The sequence below is a fragment of the Battus philenor genome, unplaced genomic scaffold (assembly GCF_028537555.1).
Source record: "Battus philenor isolate CCGP_79_NKW_IND1 unplaced genomic scaffold, ilBatPhil1.0.hap1 SCAF_27, whole genome shotgun sequence".
NCBI lineage: Eukaryota > Metazoa > Arthropoda > Insecta > Lepidoptera > Papilionidae > Battus > Battus philenor.
The window spans coordinates 11391262-11414187 of record NW_027181690.1 but is presented as its reverse complement, the minus strand read 5'-3'; the positions used below and the strand labels follow the sequence as shown (position 1 = coordinate 11414187).

The 22926-nt window shown below is 34.9% G+C and overlaps 1 protein-coding gene and 1 non-coding gene across 2 annotated transcripts; one reads left to right on the top strand and one right to left on the bottom strand.

The window, feature by feature from the left end:
• Positions 1-3078: 3078 nt before the first annotated feature.
• LOC137925474 (oocyte zinc finger protein XlCOF6-like) lies at positions 3079-19768 on the top strand. The gene is made up of 14 exons (XM_068768921.1): positions 3079-3244; positions 4162-4293; positions 5792-6283; positions 6979-7106; positions 7629-7703; positions 8904-9036; positions 9489-9610; positions 10419-10482; positions 11073-11095; positions 11549-11636; positions 12971-13093; positions 15070-15180; positions 18095-18210; positions 19522-19768. The coding sequence occupies exons 1-14, from the start codon at positions 3137-3139 to the stop codon at positions 19766-19768; spliced, it is 1962 nt and encodes a 653-aa protein (XP_068625022.1). The 5' UTR covers positions 3079-3136.
• Positions 19769-22425: 2657 nt separating this feature from the next.
• On the bottom strand, positions 22426-22498 carry TRNAV-AAC (transfer RNA valine (anticodon AAC)). The gene has a single exon. It is a non-coding gene; the product is annotated as a tRNA-Val (tRNA).
• Positions 22499-22926: the final 428 nt, after the last annotated feature.

Sequence of the window (22926 nt, the reverse complement as noted above, 5' to 3'; positions counted from 1 at the left end):
AGATATTATTTGAAACCCACATAAAACTTGAGCTAAACATTTTTTAAGAAATTTTGCGCCCATGTGAACGCCGACTTACAGCGTTCTCACGCCAATGATATAAGTTATATATTTTCTTCGTGACTTTATCCGACGAATACAGTATATGTAGTCATATAAGAACAATTTCTTCTTTATTAAGATACGTCCATCTGTCAAATTCCCAATTAACTTTTCCCAACAAAATATATGTTTCGTACGTAAGAGAACATAAGTAATCAAAAGAAAGCCGACGTCATGATTTGCTCTAATGAAATAACTTCCTAAGCGGACCCCAACGCGGTCTGTAAGAGAAACAAGCGACAAGTTAATGATCGTCAAATAACTTCTACAAACTGCCAGTAATATTTCTCATTACATCATCAAACACGGATGGCCAAGCACAATCTATTCTTCATCAGCATGGTAATTAAAAGATAGATTATGATATATTTATATTCTCGTTTTAAAGATCTATGGGGAGATATATAGTAATCGCCATGTTTAGGAAGCGAGTTAGCGATCACGCTGTGGTACTATGGTACACAGAGGGCGCTGGTGCGTATCCCCTGAAAACTTGATTGTAAACAGTTACAATCCTTTATAATTAATGCATAAAATGTTAATTACATCGAGATATATAGAATTTATATTCGAGGAATCGACACCACGACCTACTATCGCAAATCTTAGTCTTTTACCGGCAAGTGAACACGGGGTTGTTAAGGATTATTTTTGTGTCACAAACAAAAGAAGTTTCATTGTATCTATCAATAGGCCGGCACATCAACATTTGACTAATACCAAGCGTATGAAGGATATTAAAAATTGTACTTGACGCCATACCTACTGCATGTAATGCAATCGCAGCTATTTGGGTCTCTTTAACTTCACAATCCATTTTAATATCGCAAAATATTTTATAATATATTGGCGCGAAAATAAACCACAAAAAACGATCATATAAAAATGACAGATTCTAAATTCAAAAGTATTGTTTTGTTTATTTCTAATTATAACAGTGTTTATGGCCAGACTAAGTATATAATGAATTATTATCTGCCTTTAACAATTATCATAAATTCATTTCGCATTCAAAAAAGAGGAAACTTTGGGGACACCTTTAGTATAGTTGTATATTAACCGGCATTTAATAATTATGTATATTGAAATTATATTGTGTATATAAAAGGTTAACATTACGGAGTACTACAATATTTTCTTAAAGTTGAATCATATATGAAAAACAATTTATTGGATAAAACTACGTTGCCTATCAATAAAATAAGAATGTCGTATTTCGTTGGAGAGCTTCTTTGACGTGACGGAGTGGTTTCTTTACAAAGGGCGGGGAAGTTTGAGTGGCCGACTCGGCATTGTAACGAATTTAGGAAATTGTCGCTGAGGTATGTAGCGACAACAACTGGCTGTATAGATTACTGCGTGCTACAAAGTTACTACTATTTAATAGAATCAGGCGTTACCTCGCGGAAGTCCATCTTAAGTAAGAAAAGGACCAATATTTAGCCACTTCCGCACATGCAGTGGTAGTCGTGCAATGAAATGCACCGCCCGCCAGCCTGCTGATAAATGCGTATGCAGCAAACAATGCGAATCACACAACCGCCACCACCAAATTACTCAACACGTGTTTCACCCCTCCACGGGGCATCTTCAGGAGTTATGTTACACCGATTAGTGCCAAACACAGTCCTTTTCTTACTTAGTTACTACTATTGTTTCTGAAAAGTCTTAAGTCTTAGCCAACGGCCATTAGCTGCTCAAGCGATATGCCCACCTCGCCCGCTGCCACTTTCCGACGAGTAATGCTTCGAGCTACGTCCATCAGTTTGGTTCTCTTCGTACTTCAGATTCGATCTCGAAGTGAAACTCCGAGCATAACCCTCTCCATTGCTCTCTGGGTGAACTTGAGCCTTTCATGACGCCCATCGTAAGCAACTACGTCGCGGATTTGCATTAATTAGTCTTATCTATTGCGTAATAATGGTTTTAAATTAAAAAAAAAATATACCAACTAGATGATAAGATTTTTCACCAACAGGTGAACTGGCAATACTTTTTAATCGTATTAATCCACTGTCAAAAAGTCTAATACAGTAGATCATTGGTGTCAACCCCGCGCTTGCTGAAAGATTTCTGAAACACTTATTTATTTATTTTTTAAAAGTACTGTAAGTATTAAAAATACTATTATACCATTTAACATATAATGTAACATAGTGACTAAAATCATATTATTATGTCATTGTATACATGTATTTTATTCTGTCTCCGATAAACCTATAAAGAAAAAAAAAACAAGCGACTGCCACATTGTAAAATACTTTCATTGCGCAGTTGTTTTAAAAAAGTGTATCTACTTTTCTTATAGCTGGTACTATTGTCTACTTCCGAATTAATGAATATTGGTCAGTATAGTTCCTCTAAGCTATTGGTAAATAGGGAGACATTTGCATGCGCATAGATGGCGTTAAATCCGACAATAAAAATTTTCTATGTAGGGTTAAGGATTTATATAACTTTAGTAAACATATTCAGTAAACAAACATAATAAAACTACTTCTTTTTGTAAGAAATATAAATATTCTTATTTATTCGAAACATAAATTATGCCTCAAAAATTAATAATTACCTAATATCATATCAACGTATCATAAATGAAATTCTTAAAATTTTTATTTGCTTGCAACTTATTGTAAGTTACAACAATATTCTTCTCATTTAGTTTATTTGTACCTATAAAATTAAAAATTGTCTCCTATGTGATTAATGTTTCTATAGTAATTTTAACAAATGTAATCAATTAATAGATAAAACGAATTAGAAATACATTGTAAAAATTATTAATATGCTCATTTTATGTGTGATAATATTATAAATAATAAAATTTTAAAAATGGTTTAATTATATTTAGTCAATAGTAATAATCGGGAAACCGTTCATATAAAATTAACCGTAGCATTATTAATCAATGGTACATCCCTAAAATCTTGACGCTTTCAAATTTTGATACATTGCATTGTAAATAAAAATGTTTACGTTATTTTAACTTAACACAACTTTAAATTTTAGCTCGCCAAATTAGTATATTTTAATTATGTCTAATTTAAAGATATGCAGGATATGTTTGCGGACAGAAGCTAAAGTGTACAAATATGATCAGTTTCAACTAAAGTCATATTACGAAGAAGTTATGGCTTTAAAGGTAAACGGTTGCAACAATAATATTTATAAAACAAAATTAGTCAAATGAACTGCGAACTCAGCAATCGTGTAATATTAGGAATAATTTAATGTAATAGTAGTTCATTATAAACCTAATAAAATATTTAATTTAGTACTTTAGATGAACGAACAGTACATTTTATTTACCGAAACCGAAAAACATAGTAAAATTTATGACAACCCTTGTGATTAAATCATTTATTCCAGTAATTACTATCTTCACGATAATTAATAGTTCTGATCTTCAGGCAAACGGCTCCAATTATTCACCAGATCCATTATAGAAAAATAGATGTTTTTTGTAGACAGACATAGTTAAACAAAATTGTTTATCAATTTTGATTAATTGTATATTGATAAGCAAGGCTAATATGGTCATATACTTAACAGTATTGACAAACAAATTGGCAAAATACTACTTAACTTCATTTTAAACCCTTAGTTTAAATAGTATAAGGAGAAAATATTCTGTTAGTTTTTCCAGAATATCCTATAGTGCAAATATACCAGGCCAAACAAACCCAGAGTCCTAATGATGGTTAATTAGTAATATTTTTGGATTGTCTGAGCTTGGCTAGTGTAAATAAACAGCCCAGCGGATAGGCAAATTAAAGTGGTAGTAGGTAGGCAATGTGGCACGCAGTACAAATGACTACCAGGACATGAGGTTCCTGGAACGGAGATCACGGACCAGCAAGCACTGTGTGGTACATCTGCCCACAAGATAGACTAAAAATTTTGTAATGGTTGCTAGAAGATAGGATGCTATGTGGAAGTCCTATGGCTGAAATGAAGATGATAATCCGACCAGAATTGCTATACTGCATGACAGGTAGTTAGTTGTACTGAATATGTGGTACATTGGTTTAAGTTGGATTATAACTGTACTGTTTACAGGTGAATGAAAGTGACGGTTTGCCACAATACTTTTGCTATGAATGCTCAACAATATTGCACAAATTTCACAAGTTCAAGGAGAAATGTTACAGAGGGCAAAAGGTGTTCAAAGAATTGCTTTGGAGAGGTCCTGTGAGTATTTACATTCTTTTTAGACCCCACTTGCACTGTGCCTAAGGGGGGGTTGCACATTCCATAGATGTAAAGATGCAGGGTACTGAGGATGCTTAGCCTGGCCTCGTTTAATGTCACAAAGCCTGTATTTAAATTTTAATAGAAAGGAAGAAATAAATATGTGAAATCTAAAATAGTGAGAAATGTGGCAAAGTATGGAAGGTGTATGTATGAAGGGATTGTAGATAAAAGCTGCAAGAGTGAAAGAAATTACGAAGGATCTAAGAAGAGAGTGGAAGAGATTGAAATGGATAAGAGAAGAATGCAAAATAAACAAAAAAAAATGGAAAATGTATTAAGAAATACAAGTCCTTGAAAAATAAAAGCTTAAGAGCTACCTGGATAGATCATGCTCATGTGGCTAAATACAATTTCACTTGATTAACATTAAATGTAGAATGCTAATCTCTCACATCTGAATTTTAGTAGATATACTGCCAAAGCTATAACATACACAAATGATGTATGTCTACTTACATTTATAGCATTCACTGGATTAGCTGAATATTTCTGAAAGTGTCTAAATTTTTTCAAAATAACTTAGCATGGGCATATTTAAGCATATCTCGGCAGTTTATTTAACTAGATCGGAAGATTTATATGTTTTATACAAATACTAGTATCATATTTTAATAATAGACATACTGGGTGATTGGTCATAGGTGAAGAAGCTTTAAAATGGTGAATGTATAGCCTATTTATCAGAAAAAAAAACTTTAAAACCCTGTATAAAGTGATCAATTTGAAATATGTCACATTAATATTTTTTTTTTCTATTAGAGCATGATAGGCAAATAATTTCTATTAGCATAGTTTTATTAATTAACTTTAATATGTCCTCTTCTTAGCCAATGGACACTTACTGCAACGCATAGACTTCTCCCAATGATCATCAGGATGATCGGTGCTGCATTGTCTGCATCCAGCGACTTGTGAAATTAACTATGTCGTCGATCCACCTAGTGGGGGACCTGCCCCACGCCTACCAGCTCGTGGTCGCAACTCCTTTTGGAGGACCTTTCGAACAATAATATGTAGTAATCCGAATTTTGGAAACACTTTCTTACTACAATATCATTACATTATCATCTTGTATATTGTGCATGTGAATTAAATTTTTGGCATATTTACCTACGCTTTTGAGAAATGAAAGTAGACAGCTTCAAAAGGCTATTAATAGATTATATTATATGATTAAAAATACTGCAGGCAAAAGCTGAAAATATGCAGTTACTACCATAGCACTAGGGGGTACAGCTTATAACAACATTCATACAAATATAGATTCTTTTCACTAAAAGCATTTTCCATATTAAGCCAACCGTAACAAGATAAATATAGACCCAACTCCAAAAGTAGTAATTATCAAAATTTATCAAGTCATAGCACATTGAAGCCTCCTCCATAATACCTTAGCCCTTTAATCTTTATTAAGCAATCATATCATTTTTTTCAGGTCACATATGAAACATTATACAAAGTAGATAGACTGAGTAATGGCTTGCAATCTGATGTTTCTATTATCGCTGTTACAAACAGAGTAAAGACATACAAAACTATAGACAGTAAGATACAAGAAGTAACAGAGAATGATAAAGAAGAATTAGATGACAATTATATAAGTGATAATTCTATAGACAATAAAGAACCTAATAGTCCAAAAACAGTATTTATTGATATTAAAAAGGAATGCATTCAATTAGAAAATGAGTATATACAAAGCAGAAGAAAGAGTAAAAGCGGAGATGAGGGAAATACAAAGAAGAGACTGCTAGACGCAGGCAGTTGGAAAGTGTATACACTGTCTGAAGAAGATGCTGTGAAAGAATTTAGACTGAGAGCCGAAGAACAGAAGTATTTATCAGCTTCTTTCAAATGTCAAGACTGCTTCAAGGGTTTCTCGAAAGAAGACATGTTGAAACGACATATACAGTTACGGCACAGTGAGGTATGTTATTTACACCTAAAATATTGCCCGAGTAGCTTTATGTAATATACAGGATGTTTCATAAATAATTGCTAAACCAAAATCTGGTAGCAATCATAAACCTTTCTAAACGATTTTGGGTTTACATTTACGGGACCTCCTGTATATTTCTCAGAAGGCAAAGTTTACCATTTGTCTTCTATTAGGTTTCTTTAAGTGGAAGAAAGTGGTATACCAGCGATAAGCACTAATTCTTGTGATTGTATGTTGAGAGTTCGATTATAAAGATACAATCTTATATAACTCGCACTGTGTTAATTATATAGGACTGTCACTGTTCACAAAAAGGAGATTCCAGAGGATGGGCAGCAGTATCCTCTGTGTACCATAATACCATACTGATTGACAACCCGCCTGCCAAGCCCAAACTTATGCCAGACTATGGTATTTCCTCTCATGGATATCTTTAGGGAAAGCCGATGCTTTGTTGAAGGCGTCCATTGGCTGAAAAGAAAAAGCAATGCACATATTTTGTACTTTTATCATATGATTACAATAAATATGATTTTAAATGCGTATTACATTGTGGCTTGCGAAAAATTTTAAATTTCGAACAAAAGCACCAACTATCAAGGAGATCGGCTAGCCCTGTCATATATATCAAGATATGTGAGTGTGTTCGTCTATTAGAAATAAATTAAGTTAAAACCCACCAGGAGTTGGGCTGCTTCGAGTGCCGGTTCTGTCGGATGCGTTTCAAGTGGGACTGTCATCTCCGAAGGCATATGCGCCAGCATTACACCAAGTATGAATGTCTGAGGTGCCATCTCATCTGCCCTTTGGAGTGAGTATGTAATATGAAATATGTATATATTTAATATAAAGAGAGAAATTGTGAAGGACGAGAGAAAGAGGGTGAAAATACAAAGGTATGTAGGAAGGAAAAAGAATATAAAAAATAAAATATGAAATATGTTAGACTATAAGTATTTCTGCGGCTATAACATTATATCCGCTTTTATTTATCTTTGGGGGAGGCCGGCCTATCTATTGCAATGGACACCTATTAATTTTAAAATCTAACAAGTTATTATATAAATTTAATTATAGCACTCAAGAATTTTGTTTCGAAATGTGTGAAAGTATTTTGTTGACTCCTCTACATTGTTATTTTATTAAAAAGAGCAACTGTTGAGTTTCTGACCTGAACTTCTCTAAAGATCAGCTTTCCGACGATTCAAAAGCGCAAATATATAAATATGTGTATATATATATATATACATATATTGATTATAACATATATAATATATAATCAAGATAAATAGGCACATAAATGTAAACTACATGACTGAACCCAATTCAACAGAAACACAGCGATACTACATGAGGAATATCACAGCGGAGTAACAAAGACATGCAATCACTGCGGACAACAGTTTAGGTGAGTGATTTCAAGTATTTGTTTACCTTTATCTGATTCATATACGTAATGTTGTGTGCATTTATAATATTAATAATAAATATAAGTATGTAATATAAATATATGTTGAAGTTAATATAGTGTATTTACAAGACACTATGCAAAACTAACTGTAACAAAGATTCGACTGCAAGTCTGATTCATTTGTAATAAACGAAATCTGATCATTTAATGAAATTCCGCAAATTTGACTACCATTTATAAAATTCAAAACGTAATATTAAAAGTATATTGAAATAAAAGGCTTATTATTTAAATAAACGAATATTTAAATAACAAGAATCCTTGGCAGTGATGTCGCCTGATTAATTTTGCTCTCCTGCTTCTTCTTCACAACTATAACATCATGCGAAGCAGAGTAGGGTCAAAAATAAAAATTAATTAAAAAAGTGGTCGATAAATAGAGCTGTGTTAAGAGTTGCAATGTTAAATATTTTTTACCTTTATTAATTTATTATTCTCTGTTTTAATGCAATTAAATAGGTGAAAGAATGAAATGAGTTGTGAATGGATAAAGTAAAGAAAAAAATCCAGATACACGTTCTTATCTAGATTTTTTCCTTGTTCTTTTTAGAAAAGAAAATGCTATCACTGGACAGTGATAGTTGGACATAGTATTCTATAAAACATAGATGAAAAATAGAGACAAGTTTGTATTCGAAAGATTGAGTATAAAAAAAGAAATCAATTTGTAGGAGGCGAGAGATATAACAGCTGTATCTCTAGCTCTTTATCTATCTCTAGCTCTTTATCTTGCGGAAGAATATATACCTGTCAATATCGAATATCACCTCTTTTTTGAAACAGACTTCTAAGGCAGCATATAGACAGCTGGTCGGTGAATGTGAACGCTGTCTTACTATACAGGCCTCTTTAAACCTAAAGCGATGGCTCCTTACGTTGAATCATTCTGAGAAGTTACGTAAACACTAAATGATTTCAGGAAAAAGCACGCTTTGGAGATGTCCTGTTCACATCTTGGCTACTTCAATGTATAACGAATATATAGTTTTATATTTAAAAAAGTTAGATCTGTGTTTATTTGTTGAGTTTACAAAATACAGATAAACTATAATCAAAGACAAATACCTACAATTTTTATGCTTGCCTTTCGATTTCAATCTTCAATATCCCTATGTATACTCTTTGTTCTCCCTCCAGACACTCGTCTACATACTACACACACTTGCGTACACATCGCAGTGAATTCGTGTGCAGCTCATGCGGAGCCTCCTTCGTAAGCGAAGCTGGTCTGCATCAGCACAAGAGAGTCAAGCATGTCAACAATGATATTGTAAGTATATACTAAAGACCTTCGTGAAGTATGTTCCACATGACTCCCGTGGAACATGTTCCACATGCCCCCTGTGGACTATGTTCCACATGGCCCTTCGTGGAATATGTTCCACATGGCCCTTCGTGGAATACGTTCTACATGCCCCTCGTGTGACGTGTTCCATGTGGAACAAATTACTCGAGATGTTAAATATGTGTGCATTGGTCTACTTTTTTGCCGGCGACTCGACTCATGTCGTTCCGCAACCACAGTGTTCGCCTGATTAGGCACCGTGTGACTTCTGGCTGTTCAGATAACTCAAAAAACCAATCATTTATACTCTTGACTTCGTGTTGTTATTAGCTCAAAGACCTACCGGCCCTAGGAAGAATCTCACAAATTCATTATATACTTCGTATGAAAGTTTTTGGTTAGGAAACATAGATGCAATACGTTTTAAATAAATCCAGGACAGTCCCGACGACGACGAAGAGGTGAACACCTACTGCGTCAAATGCGACATTCGTTTCGAAACGAGGAAGGCCTACGAAGGACACTTGTTTCATTCCGCGATGCATTCCAAGGACATTGAGTGAGTTTTTATTTTATTACTTTGCAACTGACACTTAGTTAACACATATATATTAAACCTAACCAGAGGTCGGCAACCTTTTGACTCGATATGGTAAAAAATAACGATTTCTAATTTTTTTAAATCGACATTTTTTTTTGCTAACAATAAATATAGCATATACGATTATTCATAGGAAAAATATCTAATTATTCATATGTATGTATTCATTCAAATAGACGTGTATAAGTATGTATCTGTTTGTATATAGATATGTATATATTTATATACATATAGTAAGAAGTACAATGGGCGGTCTTATCACAAGAGGCAATTTCTTTTAAACAGCCATAATTTTGAAACAATAGATGGATAAATAACAGGCAGTTAACGTGTGGATGTAGACAAAATATATTTATATATATGTATAAAGCATACACAAGCATGGATATATGAATAGATGTATGCTTATAATATCTCCAGTTTAATACACGTATAGAGCATAATGTATATGTGTGTATATATATACAATAACAAAAAAATATCGAACTAACTTGGGTCGCACTTGCCTCAGAAAGAATGAACAGAAAAAGAACAATAAGAATGGTGTAGTTCCTGGTATAAAAATTCATTGATCATATTTTTTGATCGCACTTCATATATATGTAAGCATTTAAAAAGCATCTAGAAATTAAAACCACCCCAAAACTCAAGTAAAACCACTATAATGCATATATATTAATTTTCAAACACGCTATGTAAGCACAACAAACAGAATTAAACTACAATTATTTATATACTAATTATATATAATTATCATGGCTTTCAGAGTAGACAGTGAAAACCAGGAGAGTGCACCCAGAAAGGTTCTAGGCAAGAAAATGCAGGCTAAAGTAAGGCTTTTTATTTACTTAACTTACTTTACATTTTAACTTATCAAGTCTTCTAGATCACTCCCGATTCCAACTCATATGGGCAGCGTTCCGGAAGCTCTGAAATATCTTCTCATCCTAAACACCGTAATGTCTAAGTGAAAAATTTTTTAACTTATATGTGTTGCCGGTGATGATTTAGAGATTTGAGAAATGGTTACTAAAAGAGAAATGAAGAAAGTTCTCAGAGAAATGAGGATATTTAAAATTGAAGTTGAAGTTGCTCGAAGAGTTGCTCTTATGAAGTAGCAGAGTCAGCAGGCATATATCTCGTGTAATCTGTGGCAGTTGAGACCTATAGTATACCAAACCCCCCCCTCCCCCCATTGGTAGTTCGGCGACATAGATACGATCGCGGGAAATCGAAACGGGCATCGATGACCTGTCATTTTGGTGATCTTTGGGGGTAGTCAAAACCTTGCGGTGTGGGCCTATCGACTAATAATGAGTAAGAACACCACTAGTGGACATCCTTCCCGACAGCTATCCATATAGATCTACATATATACTTACTATATAATCAAAATTAATAGTAATAAATCTCTTTACAGATAACCAAGGAACTAAGACGCAGGTATGTATATTACTTCGAACTACCTCCTCTTTAACTATGTATGTATATGTATATATATATATATATATATATATATATAAGAGGTCCACATTTTAATTAGTCCTTGACGGCTAGACCCTCGCCGCTGTTGCTTGGGACCTCCGCACCCACGTAGACCTTCACTTAGAACATTGCGTAACCGTCAAATATTATTCCCTAAAATACGTTTCTATTACAAACACGTCTTCTCTCGTCCAATGTTACATCGTCACTAAAACACTTGCATGGATAACGAAGTTAGTGGTCCCCCTCCACCCTCCCACGCTCTACTGCCTAACGGTAAAAAATATGCTGTATGCGGTAATAAAATCCTATGGAACATCCTGTATATGTAATTTTACAATATATATTAGGATGTATAACATACGGACCTCTATGTTCATTAGTAATGAATTATAATTAATATTATTCTAGAAAAGCAGACGATAATCCTTTAATGCTGGACATAAAGAAGAGAAGGAGATTAAAGAGGAAGCATCGGAAACCCACCACGTGTCACCAGGTCAGTCTCCCATATTTCACGTAAAGAAATACCGCATCTGGCACCCTGCTGTGTATCTCTATGTTTTATTTTAAGGTTATAAGAGGCTACTTGTTCCCCCTATCATATAGCAATACCTTATTTAGCAATTATTTCTTCATTATTACCAATTTATTCTCGTTCTCTTCTTTCGTCACGAGCTGGGTAACCCTCCCACTAGGAGTACCATCGAAATAGTCAAGGTTGTGGGAGGTAGTATACAGGCAGCGCAGGACCGGTCGTCGTGGAGATATACCTTTGTTAGATGATGATGATGAAAGTAGCTTGTAGCTTTAAGATGGACAATTTATTAATAGGTGATCCATTAATGCGATTCTATTTTTATTTATTTGAATAATTTTTTTAAGATACATTATTTAGTTCATAAATTAACAGTGTGGTTGTCACAACCGCGTTGTAAGAGGGTCGGGTATAGAACTCGAGATCAACCTCCTTTCAAAGCCTTATTGCACCTTAACCGACTCCATATCTAACCATGTTTTAAGTGATCCATCCAGTGCTGGTTAAGAAGTTTCTTTCAAACATAAGCTGATGTTAATCCTGGACTTCCTATCTTGTTATAAATTCTAACCAAATATATGCCTTACAGTCGAAGTGTTTCGGTTGATATGAAAATGTTCCACGTTGTAAGGATAGGCGATGTATTTCATTCTTGTATAAAGCGTTTACCTCACCTCCTATAACGCGTTGTATAAATAACTTTCATGTATTTGCGTTCAATATTTAAATCTAATATAAATGTATGTTACGAACAATATACGTGTCTTTCACATACACGCACTCGTTCAACCCGTAGACGACCACTGCAAGGCATAGACTTCCACTAAAAATATTTATTTTTTATGAACCCTGACTTTGGCACCCTTTTACCCTTCTTCTGTCTTGGTTACACAGTTTCTCAGTTTTATACACACACACACACATATATATATACAAATCTTTTTTTCTTCTCAATGTCATTTTTTCCTAACCCTTTCATTCACCACTTCACTTTGGCTGTCCCAAGATATCTGTGGGAGGATGTACCATAATCGCCACTCTTGGCAGGCGAGTTGGCGATGCAGACTGGTGTATTGGTACACCAGGACGTTGCATCCATCCCCTAGAAGTGAGCAGAGTGACAATCTTTTATAATTAATGCACAAAATGTGAATTACATAAGATTGTAATCACAAGTCGGAGTCTTCTACCACTGCTCAACAGTAAGCGACTGTAACCAAATGTTCACATTACCTTGCTGTTTTTGCTTGTAACGACACAATTTAAAGTGATATGAAGCTCGCATTGGTCCACAGTGTGGAAAGCACTTCGACACGCAGACAGCTTGCATGAAGCACCATCAGACGGAGCACCCTCGGACCTCTTTCTTCCCTCCCAACGAGAGACACATCTGTGAGATCTGCGGCGCCTCTCTAGCGGTAACACACTTGCTCTTTTTATCTACAGGATGATTTGTTATAGGTGTTAAAGTTTTAGTGAGGGGTATAAATAACTATTCACCACCATATCGAATATATTTGTATTGAAAGTGTGATCACTCAAATATTAGTGACTTAGAAAAGTAACACTACTCAATCTGAATGGTGAAAAAAGTGAATGCATAACTCATTTGTCAACAAAGACGTTTAAAACTTATACATCTGTTTCGAGTCACTCGGTATAGAGTGATCACTTTGATTTTTTTAATTGGAATGCATTAGGTCAATAACATCTGGCAGTACAAAGTCTGCAGAGACTGATAGTAAACAATAATTAACTTTAATATCTATGATTTTTTTACTATGTTATCACAACAATGATTTTTTTATTTATGATATGAGTAATTACTTATAAATTATAAGTAATTACTCTTTACAATTTACTATTAGTCGAAATTGTATACTCGAAGTGGCTAAGTGTTGGTCCTTTTCTTACTTAGGATGGACTTCCGAAAGGTAACGCCTGATTCCATTAAATATTGTATACTCGAATCGCGGTCGCTAACCATTGAAATTAGTTGTAACGATGTCTTAGCTTTAATTCTAGTAAAAGAGGTCCCTGACAAGGAGGGGGAGGGAGTCAAAGAAAAAAAAACAAAAGAGGATTCGTAAGTTGGAGTGGTATTGGGAAAGTCACGTAGTGAACAGAACAGGTGGTCGCTGGGACTTTTAAAGTTCTGGATTGGAGACCACAGTTTAGGATGTTCAGGAAGGTTACCTGAATGCAGAAGAGCTCACCTTTATTGTCCTATTAGAAATATCCGGAGTAATGTTTCTCCAGCAGTGGGGTGTCCCATGGCTATAATTGATGATAGTGAATCTCTATCTCTCTCTTTTCTCAGCAGATAGACTTTCGCTTGAAGATATAGACCTACTTTAAAGATGTCTATGGGGAGATATACCATAATCAACATGATTGGCAGACGAGTAGGTGATCACTGCCTATCCTTTAAAAGAGTTCAGAGTTCCCCAAACTTTTTTGTGTCGTAGACCCCTTGCCATGTTTTTCCGTGTTGGGTAGACCCCCTACTTACCTGATATTGATTTCCTGTAAATTTCTAACTGTAGTAAAGTTTAGTGTTAAAAACTTAAAGTAAAAACACATGTTAATTTATACGTTTAATAATTGAATTTAAATTAAAACTTCTCAAAATAAAATTTTGTATCTGTTATGTAAAATATACGTAACATTAAATAAACTATAAATAAAATAACATATGCAATAAGTTAATGTTTTTAGTGAGAAGGATGAACCTGATGCTTTAATAATAAATTATCAACATTTGGCGTCAATTTTGTAAGGGTTAATCTTAAATCTCCTCGGCTAATGATGTCCAGTCTGTGGACCCCCAAATTTTTTTTCGCTGACGTAGACCCCTTGCAGGTTGTCATAGACCCCTAGGGGTCGATATAGACCTTGGGGATTGGGAATCACTGCTCTAAAGTGATCCAACTATTTTATACACAGTGCCAAACCTATATTACTTACGATCGTAAATCTCAATCATCTACAGTCTCCCACTACTTGTGGGAGTCGTATATACACTGATGTGACGTCTGAATGAATAATAGGTGTAAGATTTTGTGGGCGAGCGTAGCCGACGGGCGAACTTAGTGTGCCGAATTAGTGCAGCGAGCACATGCACGCACCGGCGACGCGGGCGCAGACCTTTTGTTACTTTTGTTTCTTTTGTTTCTTTTGCGCCTTTGTTCTATTGCCCGCTTTCACTCGGTCGCGGAGCACATTGCGCCCCAGAGTCCTACGACGAATGCACGTCCTTTTTGCTCGCACTCAAGCGCTAATAAAAATTTGTTCGTGTGTTAAATAAATTGATAAAGTGTTACAAACGTCTTTTAATAAGCCACTAACTCTTTACTACTTGATAGTGTATAACCAAAAGGAACTTTTATCACAGCCGGGCAGCGTGGCCACGCATCAGAACATGCACACGCGCTCCAAGGTCCACCCGTGCGCGACGTGCGGCAAGCAGTTCTACTCCAGCGTGGGCCTCAAGCGGCACCTCGTGGTGACTATCACCCATCACCTTTCCTCACACACAAACACTAACGCCCTCACATACTGTCGTGAGACGACACCTAGCTAGTGATTGCGACCAAGGCCAGGATCCTTCACCCGAGCACCGATGTAAACTGCTGTGGCTGGTGCGCGGGCGCATTGGAATATCTAATATATAACATTCTCGTGTCACGGTGTTCGAACTTGAACTCCTCCGAAACGGCTTGACCGATTTTTACCAAATTTTACATGCGTATTCAGTATGTCTGAGCATCGGCTACTATCTATTTTCCATACCCCTAAGTGATAAGGGTGGTCCAACCCTAAATTTTATTTTTAATTTTTTTAGACAATTTTTTTGGTTTTTATTTTATTATGATACAGCAAACAAAAATACATACAACCCTAAATTTTCCCCCCTCTACGATCAACCCTTATCTTACATTTGTTAATTTAAAACTTTAATTTTTTTTGCAAAACAACGTTTGCAGGATCAGCTAGTTTGTTATAAAAACAAAGATCGCCATTTGATATGTACCGTTTCCCGCCAAGGGTTGAACAATTTTTTGCTGTATTGCGATTTATGACATGTTTCTTGTGTTTATATTTTTTTGGTTAAAATTTTAACTAAGATTTATGGGACGTTAACTTGCAACGTTACAATTCACGAAATTCTTCATATTTCAAATACATACACTGTAATCACACATATGCATTGATTGGAACAAGCTTACTCATACAAACGTACACATTTGCAACACATGTACACATGTATATGTATTCAGTAGCTGTATGTGTTTTTGAAATATACATAACATACACGCACTCTAACAGATTTACACACATTTACAAACGTACAAATATAAATGCAATTTTATAGACAAAAACTAATAGAATCGCAGACATACATAAACGCACCTGCAAAGACATAAACGAACTGTTACAGAATACACGCACATTAACAAAAACATGGCCGCACTCACCAAACCTATGTGGCCGCGCACACATATATATATATATATATACATAGTGCTAGTATATATATATATATATACATATATATATATATATATATATATACTAGTTGATCCCGCAAACGTTGTTTTGCAAAAAAAATTAAAGTTTTTAATTAACAAATGTTAGATAAGGGTTGATCGTAGAGGGGTGAAAATTTAGGTTTGTGTTTATTTTTGTATGCTGTATCATAATAAAATAAAAACCAAAAAAATTGTCTAAAAAATAAAAATTCAAATTTAGCGGTGGACCACCCTTATCACTTAGGGGTATGGAAAATAGATAGTAGCCGATTCTCAGACCTACTGAATACGCATGTAAAATTTGGTAAAAATCGATCAAGCCGCTTCGGAGGAGTTCAAGTTCGAACACCGTGACACGAGAATTTTATATAATATATATATATATGTACTCACTTGCATATACTAACACGCAAATATATAAATTCACACAACTAAAACACACGCACTCGCAAAGATATATATTATGTGTATATAAATATATAGGCCAGTAATCGCAGACATACATAAACGCACTCGAATAGAATATAAGCACTCGCAAATACACAAACGTATTTGTACAGAATACACTCATATTCACAAAAACATAGCCGTACTTATCGAGACATATATGGCCTCGTACAGATATAAACAACGGGACATACACGCGTTCAAACAGATATACATACACTCGCATAGACACAGGCACTTGCAGATATACATGCACTCAGTTGAATACGCTTACACGCAAATATATGAAGTCACGCCTAGATATACACACTCGCAAAGATATATATTGCGTGTATATAGATATACAGACCAATACTCGCAGACATACATAAACGCACTCGTACATACATAAACATACTCACTATAATACAGAATCACTCGCCGAGATATACATGACTTCGTACCGATATTAATGTAGAGACACATGCGTTCAAACAGACATACATACACGCACTCGCACAGACGCAGACACTTGCATGCACTGATATATGTGCACTCACTTGCATAGGTTTACACGCAAATAGATAAAGTCACGTTTAGACATATATTCCCAAATATATATATATATATATATATTGCGTGTACATAAACGCACTCGTATAGAATACACGCACTCGCATATGCATATACACACTCACTAAAACATAAACGCACTCACCGAGACATGCATGGCCTTGCACAAATACAAACAAGGATATACACAAGTTCAAACAGACATACATACACTAACTAGCACTAGCAGATATATATACACGCATTCATATAGTTATACGCACGTAAAGACATACAAACATGCACACACTCGCACAACGTATAGGTATTCACAAACACATACATTGAAATCGTAATATTTTTTATTTGAATAGTCTGTTGCCGTATATGAAGCTATTACCCTCTTGGTAGTTCTGCTGAGAAGACACATGAAGAAGTCAAATATACAATGCGATTAAAATAAGAATAGGACGGGCTCTCGGCTAACTTCACTCATATAAGTACACGGTCAGCATTAAATATATATAATAAAAAAATAATAATTGTTTTTGTTGATTGTTTAATTTGTTCTACAATGAGCAAAAGAGGTAGTGTTTTACATCGGCGAGCTCGAGAGATTATCAGCAATGTTGATAAGTACTTCGAGGAATTATGTTGTTGGACCAGTTAAAACAAGCAAGAATTGTACCAGGGCCAGATGGCAATATTCATATATCGCGTGATGTATTTGGAAGTTTCATTAAGCATTTGGAAACTGCTTCGAAGGTTATTATTTTTTTACATTGCTTTTTTTGCACACTATACCAAGTTCCCGTTGTGACGTCACGACATGGCGCTAGGCCGGCCCTATTCTTATTTTAATCGCATTGTACAAGGACTCACTCTCACACGTCTCCCACGCGCTTTCAGACCCACACCGGCGAGAAGCCTTTCGCGTGCCCGCTGTGCGACAAGCGGTTCACGCAGAGCAACAGCATGAAGCTGCACTACAGGACCTTCCACCTCAAGCAAGCCTACCCTAAAAGGTAAGAATATATAAAAATATCGAAGATTGATGCTATTGCCAAACTTGGCTAAGGCTTTCATTCTTCTTAAAGAAAAGTTATTTCCTCTTTGCATTACGGTTGTGTACTGATTTCATATAAAATATTTTTATCCTCCCCCCCCCCGCTCCCTCCTTTTGAGGACCTCTCGTTCTTCCATATGGTAAATCTGGGTCTATATATACAATTAATAAAGTTTATTTATTATTATTATCATGCTGCTCTCTAGTCCTCCTTAATATGTTCCGTTCATTTCCCTTTTTTTCTCTTATCTATAAAATAATAGTTGTCTAAACTTAGTCACCGTTGTGTGAAGTATGATAAGAGAGGTCCCAATTAGGAGGTCCGACGTCATAGTTAAGGTCGAGGAAAGTCTCTGGAGTAGCGTAAGTCTGTCCATCAGGATGATTTTTGGGTGAAGCCTATGCCAGTCATGCCATCATCACCATGTCAGTCTATCAGCTGACATAATGATGATGATGATGATGATTGTTGTGTGAAGATTGATGGGTAAGTTCCACACTAGGAGGTCCAACGTCTTATTTAAGGTCACAGGAAGTCGTTGGGTTTTAAGTCAGGTCATCGTGGCGATCACTGCACGAGGTTTATACCAGCGGGCGTCTATCAGCTGACATGGTGATGATGATGATGACTGTTGTGCGAAGATTGATGTGTAAGTCCACACTAGGAGGTCCAACGTCTTATTTAATGTCGCAGGAGGTAGTTGAGGTTTATGTCAGTTCATCGTGGCGAGCATTGGACGAGGTCTATACCAGTGGTCGTCTATCAGCTGACATGGTGATGATGATGATTGTTATGTGAAGTTTGGTCCTCAAAACTGTTCAATAAAGAATAAAGCTGGCTCTAGATACCTCTTACTGTTGTAGGCAACTCTACATATGTCATATAAATTTATAAATAATACAAATGACATGAGAACGCCAGTGCGACAACGACGTAATAAGCATTGTTTGAAATAATTGAGTTTTGCGAATATTATTGATATTAATTGGAGCACTCTACAATCTCCAAACTCTAAAAGGTATCACCTAACACAGTGCATTAGAAAGTCTTTAATGTGAATATATATATATATATATCAGAGAGATAACTTTATATAGGGTGATTGAAAATAGGTGTAAAAGGTTTAAAACTTTCTCCTAACAAACAACCTTTCACCACTTGAGTTGGTAGATAAATATTGATTCTATATCTGCTCTTCTTTAGTTATAAAAGGTTTTTAAATTGAAAAAATAAAGCAGTCGCGTTTAATAAAATAATATTGGTTTATAGAACAAGAACGAAGAAGAAGAAAGAAGATGACGCGGTCGAGATTGAGGAAACGTCAGATGACTCGGACAGCAGTCTACCGGAACAAGACTTGGAAAATCCTTTACTAGCCATCACACGTGAACCCGATTCGGAGACGGGATTGGGTACGGAAATACCAGTTCCCAGTTCGAACGGTCTGCAAGCGGTACACGACGTACCGGATAGACATATAGCTGATGAAAATATACATTATTTGACTTTGGCGTGAAATTGTCATTTATTTATTTATCCCTAGTTTTTATAATCCTTATAGAACAATTGATGTTACTTCATCACAGGTGATGATCACTGTTAAATGGTCGTAATTGAACTTAGGGCCTCTCATTTAACTCCTATCACGGGTGGATAGCAACTTTATTATTAAATTTTTTAAACTTATACAGCTTCACTGTGTCTTGAATATAGGAAACAGTCAGAAGTCAACTTTTTTTGTTGTTTATTTGTTTGAAAAAGATTCAAATGTTATTAAGTACCATTTGCATATATAAGGTCATTAAAATAAGAAATAAAAACATCACGCACCGGCGCGAGATCGGCACTGTGTAAGGAATTCTCTCTATCAGTGCCGGGTCTTGCGTTTTTTGTTATGTGGCCGACCATTTCTAGTACTCATATTGCATGTGAAATAAAAATACAATTATGAAGGTTAACTAAAAACCGATTTCGCCGTTGAATTTAGAAGGTTCAATGGTAGTAGAGACACATTGGCGTGTTACTTCGCGCGATACCGTCGTACTGGCTAATGTAATATGATATATTTATTAATAATATATATATATATAAACACTGAATACCCTCTACTTGTCCTTGTATTTCTGCCTGTAAGATATTCGATCTTAATAATAAAACCGTCCATCGTACTATTCGTTAGTTATTACGTATTTATTTTTTTAAATATACAATAAAGAGTATTTAATAAATAAATACATCACAGCGCCATCTATTGTTGAAAACAAAACTAGTTGTATACGTACCTCACTTTGCGTCGTGGTTACGTTCCAAAACAACACGACGCAAATTGAAACGCTGCAAAGTGAATTAATATTTTCTATAGCAAACCATGTAAAGATCAAAGATAGGTTCCAGGATCACGAAAATACTACTTTTTAAAAAGAAAATTAAACAAAAATAATATAACTCTGCCAATAAATAAATTGGAATAATATTTACCTTTTTTGTAACCAGAAACAACACGTAAAAATTTATTATTCTCTTCTCTTAAAATGTGCAAAACAAAGTGAAACTAAAACTGTATTCAAATTGCGTTGATTTTTAGTAAGAAAAGAAATCTACGAGTTTTGATAGCATGGCGCAATTATAAAAAAAGGTGTAGCCACCTTTTAGAAAAAAAAAGAAAATTAAAAAAAAATATTCGAACCTAAAACAACGTAACCTCGAAAATCTAACGACGCACAGTGAAAATTAGTACTAATTAAACTGCGACGCAACTTCGAAAGAAACGCAAAACGAAACGACACAAAGAATACACCAATACCTAATATTCAGACAAAGTGGTAGCCGTGCAATCGCCAACCCGCCACCGCCCTGCGTAGCGATATATCATGTATCTATGGGCTGAAACAACGACGAAATAAATAAATAAAACTTTATTTATAAATATAACTTTATTATTAAATAAATCTAATTGCACACAAGAGTTTGTTGATCGAAATGTGTAAAACTTGATTTGTTGACATATTTACATGGTTGATATTATAATGTACACATCAGAAATTGTTGAAGTTAATTTAAAACAGTGATTCCCCAAGTGGTCTATATCGACCCCCAGGGGTCTATGACAACCGGCAAGGGGTCTACGTCAGCGAAAAAAAATTTGGGGGCCCACGATAGTGGATCTCAACACTCATACACTGATAGTACCTATTTACTTACATCATACTATCTTATAATATCAAAATATTTACATTATTTCTAAAAGTACCTATGAAATAAAAAAATATGTTTATTTAATGTTACATATATTTCATATAACAGATACAAAATTTTATTTTGAGTAGTTTTAATTTAAATTCAATTAATAAATGTATAAATTAACATGTGTTTTTACTTTAAGTTTTTAACACTAAACTTCACTACAGTTAGAAATTTACAGGTAATCAATATCAGGTAAGGGGTAGACCCCCAATACGAAAAAATATGGCAAGCGATCTACGACAGAAAAAAGTTTGGGGAACTCTGATTTAAAAGATCAACTGTTGAATTTCTGGCCGGAACTTCTCAACAGATAAACGCTTCGAGCTGGTGGTAGTTTATAGTTTCAAAATAAACGATGATTCTAAAGTGCACGTAAATGATATTTTGAATTAGAAACTTTACTTTTCACTTCGGGTCTCATTGGCAATTTCATAGTCGCTTAACAAGCCGTGGAGAGGGCTGTGCTCGGAATTTCTCCACAAAATAAACCAGGAATGAGATTTGTAGACGAAAGAATTGACAGAATCCAGTGGATTAAGAAGTAGCAGCAGTGGGCCGTAAATAGTATACAGAACAGATGGATGCTGGGGTCTAAAATATATCTTAAAGATTGGGGTCTTGAATACCATGAACTGACAAGTGCAACGAAGGACATCCACTCATAAAATGTAGAGAGTATCTTGTTAACGTTGTTTGCGGTCTTGTTGAAAATTTATTACTACTGCAATTTTAAATCAAATATATTTCGGAATACGAATGGTCAAGTGAGACAACTAACATACTTGACAGTGTAAAAATAGTTCATTTAAATTAATCTTTTAACTCACAGAAGCCACCTCCGTAATTTCCTATAAATATTTTCTTAAAATAAATATTAATTCAAATATTTGATTTCTGGTTTGGTTCTAGAAAAAAAAGTTAACAAAAATATGTTTCCGCCCGGGATCGAACCGGGGACCTTCTGCGTGTTAGGCAGATGTGATAACCGCTACACCACGGAAACCAACGAAAGACTTAATTAAAATAATTCATATATATTACTTTCAAAATATATTTTAATTTTAATTTTTATTACAGACTTTCAATACAATGCATTATTACATTCTTGTAACAACGTCATGTCTTGAAAGACACGATTGCTCCGGCAAACCAAAAGACAACTATTTTCACGCCGGTCTCCATGTGTTTACTTATCGCCAGCAAATATTACTTGTTATTTTTAAACATCACATGTTAACAAAATATATATCTACCCTACAATAATCCATGTAAAGATTTTTTGTAAAAAACACTACTTGTTAAGAGTTTAGAATATATTTTGTATCTCTTTTCAATGTGTCAAAACTATTTTGCGGTCACCATTTTTATATACGTCGCGACTAATCTGCAACAATTTTATTTGAATTACAATAGTTCAGGGTGATATCAAAA